The 9,719-nt window shown below is 29.3% G+C and overlaps 1 protein-coding gene across 1 annotated transcript; it reads right to left on the reverse strand.

Annotated features, from left to right (window-relative positions):
- Positions 7,014-7,910, reverse strand: LOC105170532 (auxin-induced in root cultures protein 12). Its single transcript, XM_011091330.2, has one exon. The coding sequence runs from the start codon at positions 7,868-7,870 to the stop codon at positions 7,106-7,108; it is 765 nt and encodes a 254-aa protein (XP_011089632.1). The 5' UTR covers positions 7,871-7,910; the 3' UTR covers positions 7,014-7,105.

The following is a 9,719-nucleotide window of genomic DNA, read 5'->3' on the forward strand; positions in this document are numbered from 1 at the left end:
TCTTTTTGTCCAAATCTTCCTTGTGCCCTTCCCTCAAAACGTGCTTTTTTTTTTTTTTTTCTTCAATTGACTTGACGCGTGTTTGTGAGTCGTATTTAGTATTTTATACGAAATATTGTCTATTTTAATTTTAAAAAATATATAATTTGATGTTTTTTAAGGATGCTGTCGACTTGTGATACACCCGAAACTCGCTATGGGACTCGATTAAAAATCTGCCCCAAACTGAATGGGTATAGGTCATCCCTAGTTTTATGTGAGATGTTGTCCGTTTCAATATCCTTGTTTCAATATCCTTTTAGTATACTTCACCCATATGTGCAGTGCAACAAAAGATAATATTAATGACAAAATATTGTAGTGGTAATTCAAAATTGCTACTGAAAGCATATATTCAGTAATAATAATCTTTCAGTTTTGTACAATATTATATTAAAAAACTTATAAGTAAAAATAATTTTCCATAAGTTGTCACTACTGATAATCAGTAGCACATTTATAGCGACAACTATATTTTTGTCGTTATATATTCGTCATTGATAGGTTTTAGTAACAACGTTAAGATCAAACGTCACTAGTTCTTGTTAATAACAACTTTTATAACTATCAAAATTATGAAACTCATTATCGTAACAAAATAAGTGTTCTTGTTGCTTAATGCGTACCACTTGTCATGATATTAAAATTGTCACTTGATTTTTCTTTTTTTAATCCATTTTTGCTTCCGACGATTCCTAGAGATGGAACATTCATAAGGGCATAACAGTAATTTTAATCCATATTTCGACAAGGCTTGATTTGTTGGAGTGTAGAACCTGGCCCAATTTTGCATCCAAATTCCAAACCCAACAATAGCATTCTACTTAGCCAAGAGAAGAAATATTGGGGCGAATTATAATTTTACAATACTTTACAAACTTTCTAATGTAAACAGTTTATGATCATTGAATGTTTATTGTAATTTATATGAAATTGTTCTTGTAAGAAACATATTTCGAGCGACGGTTGATGTCTGAAGATTCTCTATATCATGTAAATATTATGTTATTATTACTTTCGTTTCATATTTTCAACTCACGTTGTTATATTATTACAAACACTTTCCAAATACGATATTTATTATTTAACAAAGTATTTTTTTAATTAATTTTTAGAAGTTATTATCTGACTTGATCGTTAGGGTCTTGGTAAAAAAATCTCTTGATTCCCCCGACCACGTAGCAAAGAAGGAGTCCTCGTGTTCTATTAATTAGTAAAAGAATTCATTATGATTTCATCCCCAACATAAATAATTAAGCACTTTTCAATTATTCTGGACGTGGAAGACTGACCGCATCACAAGTTTACCACTTTTTACAAGGATAGTTGTTAGATTGTCAAACACGCGTTCATGTTCCTTGGAGGCTGATGCTTTATTCCCAACTTCATTATGGGTGTGGGAGTGGAACCACAAAGTAGGTCGTGTAAATTTTCAAAGTAAAAAAAGATGAATATATAATTAAAAACAAGGCAAGTGATGAATATGCGTGAAAGTAGAGGATAAATATAACAGTATATTGATAGTTAAAAAATGATGAAAACTATTTGAAATAAATAGGTAATTTATTGGTAAAAATATTTAAAGGTATAATTGGTATTTTAAAATTTAATGTGGTGTCACAAATCGTCAATTGTGAGGAACGAGTGCAATTTTATATATATACATTTTTAATATATTAGTTCAAAAGAAAAACACATGAACATCAAACAACAGTAAAATTCAATTTTTTATTTTTTTAACGAATCGATTACAATTAAATTATGAATTTTAATCATCAATAATATATTAATATTAAATATAAATATATAACACTAAAAATAAATATTATTATAATGGATCTACAACTATCATTAAAGTAAACTAATACCACACATTAAATATTTATAACTAACCAATAATTACTATGACCAATATGAGTTGAAAACGAAAATAGAACCAAATCATCGATCCTTAACCGTTAAAAGAATACATTTTCTTTTATGTATAAAAATGTGTAATTTAAATACATTAATCTAACTATATATTTATTTATATATATAAATTGAGAAAATAATAATAAATTAAACCTACACAATTTTAAAATTTACAAGTGTTTAATTAATAGACACTAAAAATCAAACCAAACTACCTTTCCTTGTAGATTATTTCTTATAGTAGAATCTGTCACATGGTCTCTTACTTCAATGGATCTCTACATTCATTCTATATGTTCACATGTTTTAAGTATGGACTCCAATAGTCTTTTTTGACAATATCTTATAGATGAATCTTTATTATATAAATAGAGGTAATAATTAACCATTATATTAGTATTTTCAAAAATAAATAATACATAAATATATTCTGAATTGCACAAATAATAAAATAATAAATTACGATAAACTCACATAAAATATAACAAATATCACATGTCTGGTGGAACCCGATCATGACCTCGTACTTATCTATGAGACATCCACTTTAACCAACAGGTCTGGACGTTATTTGTACATTTTAGACAATTCCGTCTCCTGTTTGGTTCAAAGTTGAAATAATTATTTTACATTTAAGAGAAAATTAATAGTAAAATCACAACAAAAAGTTGAATAAAGTTGGAGGGGTTCTTTTAAAAACTAGTGGGGATTAGTTTGTATGACTAAAAAAAGTAAAGGAATTGAATCTTTTTTCATAAAGAAAAAAAAAAGGCAAAGGGGTGAAGAATTAATTGATTCACCTTTAGCCTTTAGTGCAATTTGAGCATATATATTATTCTTTGGTGGAATTACATTTTGACCCCTCAACTATATTGTAGTGTCACTTTACCCCTTTAAGTTATGTATATAAAGAAAGGTATAGTTAAAATCAAGAACATATATTTTTTTCTCATATTTTTAGAATGAAATAAAATATCAAAGTTACTAAATTTAAAGTTTGTATTTAGAATTATTTTAATCCTCATCTTGATTTTTTGACCTTATAATTCTTGAAATTCATATCTTGTGTCGTATCAATTCATCATTTAATTTTTCAATAAAAAATCACCGGAATTTGATTGTATGACGTGCACTTGTATTTTTTTTTAAAATAACGTGTCATCTGTACCTATTATAAAAAAAAAAAAAAGAGGGTCAGCAACCGACCTACCCGATTATAATTATTAGTACTAATTATTTAAAAAATAATATAATGTATCAAATAAATAACTTGTATACTACACCTAAACATAAAATCCAACTACAAAAGCCATGCTATTATTAAACCCAAATTTAAATTTTTTATATTATATAACTTTTTCTATTTTGAAGAGGAGCAAAATATGAAAAAATAAATTATATTTTCTTCGTGGGAGCCGGGAGGGACGCAAAAAGGCATGATATTATAATTTAAGGGCAAAAAGTGATAGCAAACACATAATTGAGGGGGCAAATTGAAATTCACCCATATTTCGAAATGCTATGGCCTAGCTATCATCATGTGACTTAAGACATGGAAATCCTTAAACAAATCTAAAAGAATTTATGACCATTGATCTTTGCATGGGGGTAATTAAGACATTTGGATATTATGTGGCATGTCCTGATCTAGAAAAACTACATCATGAACTTGGACATCATTTGCATGTAATGATGACGAAATTGGAGCTGTGACCAACACATTAAAAATGGGCCTATTTCCCACTTTCTGTATATCCATTTAAGGCCATGTGCCCTCATTGCCTCCACCTAACTTTGAACTATCATAAATTATTCAATTTTTTACAATTTCAAATCAATCATATAATATATAAATTATTTGATATTTATATTATTCACTTTAGTCCAATTCATTATGATGCTTTTACAAAGTAAATTTAAGTTTGAAAAAAATTTATTCAAATCACGTCTGGTTAAGTTTGAACGTTCTTAGTCTAAGTATTATCGTGCTTGCTACGTGATTGATTTCTTTTCTTAAACTGTACATCTATTATATGACAAGTATAATACACTCATCGTGTAAGCCAGTCTGAGTTACACCAAACCTCAAGTTAAAAACTTTCCTCTCGCAAGCACCTTATGTTGTGATTACGGGCGCACTCTTTGTTCGGTTGCAAAGTTTATACAGCCATTCGCTGAAGCATATTAAATTAACATTTCCCGTACCTATATGGGATGTTTATGTAATCAGATTCTTTACAAAATTCCAAATACACTGCTTGGAGATATAGTTATAATTCAAAATCTTACAATTATGTAGTTGCAATTGTACTATGTGAACAAAACGTTGCTTATTCAAATAATTTTAAAATAGTACAATTTTATAAAAAAAACTTACACAATTAATACACAAATATCAATGCATGTTAAGAATGATTGACATTGTCAACCAAGGAAGAGGGAAATGATGTTGATTAGCTATAGGAGTGAAGTAGTGTGCTGGATTTTTACCTAATAGAGGGTGACAATTTTTGCACATATGTATGGTCCATATGGAGACATCATGTGGCCTATGTTGTGATCATGTCAATCCTAGCTGCCCATCTTATGATTGTTGCAAAATCAACTGGTACACATATTCAATCAAATTTTGAATTAATATATAATCCGATCCACACATTCATATTTATAGTCAACATTTTTGAATATTTTGAAATTTGGGTAATTACATGTGTAAAATAAATTTGTTTATTTTTCTTGGATGTGATATTGAGTCCGTCTTCTTGTTTCTGAATTTCAGTTGCATTCAAATCAGCAATCAATCTTATAAAAATACTGAGATACCAAAATGATTTAAAGTAATTAATAAATTACTTTGTATACTATATAAATTATTTTTTTGTTTTATCGTGTTAATCTTAGCATCTTTTTTTAGTGAAAAAGTAAGACCACGTTTGGGGAATTAAGTATGACACTATTCCTGATGGTGCGGGCTTATGTCAAATGTTGTCCGATGAAATATGGAAAAACGACAAGTAATCACAGGGCATTAATTGAGGACTAAAATTCGGATTTTTTTTAGGTTTTTTAATGCACATGGCGTCTCGGCTTGACCTTTTCAACTATTTTCTTTTGATTTTTGAGTGAATTACGGTAGCTCAATGAGATTCGTAATAATTAAAATTACCCCTTCATTATTAAAAAATTTATAAATATTTCTTAAAATTAATAGTCGTTTAACAAATACTCTTTCATGACAATCCACTATAAACAGTATTTGTTAGGTGGTCGTTAATTCTAAAAAGTAATTGTAATTTTTTAAATAATGATAAAATATTTATAATTATGATAAATTTTAGAAGAACTTGTTGTAATTTAATCTTAATTTTATTTGAGAATTTTTAATTATATGAATCATTATCTACTACAAAGTATAGGGCCGAATTAAAATATGTGGTGAGCATTGACTTATAATTTTAAATTTAATTTTCAAATGAATTTTTAAACCAACTACTTCACATACACACAAAGAGTTCACATGATATATATATATATATGTATATATTTTAACCAGTAAAGTGAGGGGTAGTGTCAATTATTGTGCTCTAATGGTTAATTAGCCTGAATGTTACTACATTCACGAGGTGGGTTCAAATATTTGTCGAGATGATTAGTGGGACTAAAGATACGTCATGACCTCTATGTTTTGATTCTCATATTGTTAAATTTTGATTCATAAAACATGGTCCGTAAAACATGTCTTAATTTATGATGATGATTTAGAGTCGAAACGGTCTCTTTTGTCTTTTGTTTGAGAAAAAAAAAAATAGATTTAGTAATGCTATTATTAATTTTATTTAAAGAAAAATGAAATGGAAGTTTAAAGCAAGCAAATAGATGTTGCATCACATGGCATAGTTGATTGGTTGTGGGAACATGATGCTAAAATCCCAATCATTTTAGTCCAAAAGTGCAAAATTGAAATGATACCATCACAACTCCCACAAAGAAAATGGGAACAACTTTTGTATTTGGTGGAAAAATACAGAACAACTGTGAGTTCATGTATTGCACAACCATGATTTTAATTAAGCATTCCCCTCTCTACACCATAGAGATTATTTGTATGTTGGGAATATCAATGATTGTGATTGAGGGACATGTCCCTATTTTTTCTTTAAAAAAAATTAGGATTAATTTGATATAACTACCTAAATAAGGGAATTTAACTTTTAAAAAATAATATTTTCGTCAAAGCTTGCCTTAATCAGTGTAACTCCACAAATATATCAGTAAATCAAGTTCAATTTTTATTGAATCAAGTATTATGGGTCAACTACTGTTATTTTGTAGTACACCCCATATAAAATGGTACGCTAGGATATGACATTCAAGTGAATACTTGAGCACTAGAATATTATTTTGGTAGTAATTGAGACTAATATTCAAATTGCAAAATTATAAAAGAAAAAAATGAATAAACAAACTGTAATAATTTTGTATATGTAGATGGAATGAAAAAAATATTACGTAGTACACGAATCATTTCGAATCAACAATATGACATGTATTAGCCTTATTTACTTCTGTATTAATTATAATTTGTTTAGATGGTATAACAAAAATATTACAAGTCGTTGACATTGTTCACTACTTGAAGAAAAGTAAAATTAAAGAAAGGTTGTCTACGACTTGGTTTATGGATAGCTGAGTCGTGGACATTATATAATATTTTAGAAGTTTATAAGCTTCTTCTGAAAAAATAAAGAGTTCGAAGCATTAGCGAACAAATTCAATTTTTATCTTATTAACATCTTATAAATTGTATAATCTTATTTTATTTAGATATTTTAAAAACTCATTTTAACATCTTTTTAAAAATATTTTATAAAATCTATGAATTTATAAAATATTTTAAATAAATTTAGCCAAACACCCTTTATTCTTAATGTCCATAATTCACTTTATAATATTATATTCATATATGTATTTGAATAGAAAACAAAATTAAATTAGTGTTATTCCTTCTTCAAAAAGGTGAAGATAACAAAAAACCACAGAAATTGAAAAAAAAAAAAATCTCTATGCTAAATTTATTTAAAAATTACCAAATATAACAAATAATTTCCACTTTGATATAAGTGTGAAATAAAATAAATCAAAACAGTAACATCTAAAAACCCAAAAAGAGTGAGACCCCAAGTAGCACCAAAGCTCCATACAACCCCAAGACGCTCGCGCAAATCCTCGAACTACCTCCAGAATCATTCCCGCTCTGTGCCCCAGCGGGGGCCCCACTGCCGTTACTGCTCGTCGGCGCCGCCGCCGGGCCGTTCTTATCCTCCTCCGCCGCCTTACTCACCAACTGCAGAGTTCCCTTGGAGTTCAAATTCTCGGGAGAGAAATCATGCTTTACCGGAACCCCATCCTTCACCGAGGGCCCCACCTGCCATACCTGATTCACCTTCTCATCTCCCGTCGGCAGCGCCAGCGTGGCGAATATCCTCATCACTCCGTCGGAGAACTCCGCTCGCTTGCTCAGAACCTCGTACGAGATTGTGGACTCGGCGATGGAGCTGTAGGAGGAGATATTGTACGTCTTGACGACGGCGGATCCGTTGGTGTCTTTGAAGGCGATGAGAGCTTGGGCCCCGAGCATGCCGGAGCCGGTCGGGTTAAGGGCCCAAGCCACCCATCCCTCTGGCCTCGCCGGAGGGGCAATGAAAGCGACACTGATAGTGGGATTGGGACTGGCTGATGGGTCGTAGGTCCAGTGGAGTTGGGCCTTGAGAGAGGGTAGATCTGTGCAGTTGGAGAACTTGGTATTGCGTTGAGCGAAGGTCTGTGACTCGCAGGTTTGGCAAGTCGCCGGAGATACGAGCAGAGCCACGGCGGCGATGAGGAGGAGGGAAGAAGAGAGTCGCGGAGAGGAGGCCATGGCTAGTGGGATTGACGATGAAGCAGAGTCACCCAAATTTAGAGGAGTTTATATAGAGTTGTGTGAAATTCTATTCCACCCCCAAACTTATAAACAATTATATTTCCACCCACAACATATTAATATATGAGGAAAGGTCTTATTCACACTTATACGTTGATCAATCTTGGACTCAAACCAACACTTGAAATGTTCAAATTTTATCATTATAACTATCTCATTCTACTAATTAAATTTTATCCCATAAAACTGACCTAAATAGTATTCCAAATTTCTATCAAGAAACGAGTAAATTCATGATTTGAAATTCATATGTTTTCATCCAAACTATGAAAAAATTTTATTTTTGATTTTATGAAAATAAATATATATACAGTAGTTTCGAAATTATTTAATTTTCATTTATCTTGATTTTTCTACCAAAAGTTATGAGTTTCCAATGGAAACTTTTATTTTTATTTCATACTTTTAATTATAAATATATAAATTCTTGTGTCATCCATAAATATTTTATTTTAATAATTACTGATTTAATATATATCACATAGTTAGAGTAAATACTATTTTAGTATATAGTTTCAATAGCAACTAATTAAATAATAACTCCAAATACAAAATTGTATTGCACAAAAGATAAATTATTTTAGTTGGCATAAATGATACAATATTAAACTATATATATCTTTAAATTAAAAGGAGAAAAGTAATAGTTTTATTGTTTTTTATGATTATTATGTAATGTTTATTTAATTTCATAATTTTATTTATTTTTTTTATATAATTATTTTTATTTATTTATTTATTTATTTATTTTGTGCGTAAGGTTTTGATAAATGAATTCGATTCCTTCGGTCGATTGAACTTTCAAGTTTTATTTGACAATATTTTGGTAATATACACTTAGTTCATCAGTAGATAAATTGAACTTTACAATAATTTATACAAAATATTAAATAAAAAATAATTCATATAAACCTTTTCCATTATTTACTTTATCAAATTTCAACGGCTAAGTTTCGTTGACTCCTCGAGTTCACATCTGACTTTTTCAATAATAATTAAAGTAGCCGTTTTTTTTAATTTAACTTAATTTGCCAGAAAATAGTAAATTTGTAAATTCATTTCATATCCCTGAATTAATTTTTTTTACATTTCGACCCACGCCCACGTCATTTGATTCGTAACTCGAAACTACAAAGATCAGTTGAAGTCGCAGAGGTCTGACCGTAAAAATCCTTCAATAATCAAGTCAATATAGAGATCAGTAAAGCATGTGCAGATTAAATATATATTTAATTTGATTTTTTTGTTAAACTATTTATAAGATAATACAATGGTACAAAATGAACACACTTTCCCCATTTATTTAAGTGAGCCATTGATATGGTGGGAGGACTAGTTGGTAATTTCGTGTGCTCAATAAGAAAAATATTTCGTAAACTCATTTAAAATTATTGTGAATTCATATATTTTATAATATGTAATAATTTAATCTAAAATAAATTCTTAAAAGTGTTTAAAATAAAATAAAATTTCAAAATTTATTTTAAGTTTAATACGGTCAAAATTTGAGGAGTTTGTTAAAATTTTAAAAATAAATCAGGAGTTTTTTTTTTTTTTTAGAAAAAATAATTTGTTTATAAGTTATTAACATAGTAATTTTATAATTTATGATTTTAATTTTTGAAAAATATTACAATGTTCTATAAAAACTTTGAAATATATTATAAAAAGAGTCCGTTATAATTCATATGGTCCACGGGCACATATCACGCGGAATAGAAAAGGAATAAAGTGGTCGGCAACCTATGTAGAAACCGGGCTGGGGTGTTGGGGTGGGGACTGCAAA

Source organism: Sesamum indicum, linkage group LG9 (assembly GCF_000512975.1).
Source record: "Sesamum indicum cultivar Zhongzhi No. 13 linkage group LG9, S_indicum_v1.0, whole genome shotgun sequence".
Classification (NCBI taxonomy): Eukaryota; Viridiplantae; Streptophyta; class Magnoliopsida; order Lamiales; family Pedaliaceae; genus Sesamum; species Sesamum indicum.

Coding starts and splice junctions, on each gene's coding strand:
- LOC105170532 (XM_011091330.2), bottom strand. CDS start 7,870: ATGGCCTCCTCTCCGCGACTCTCTTCTTCCCTCCTCCTCATCGCCGCC.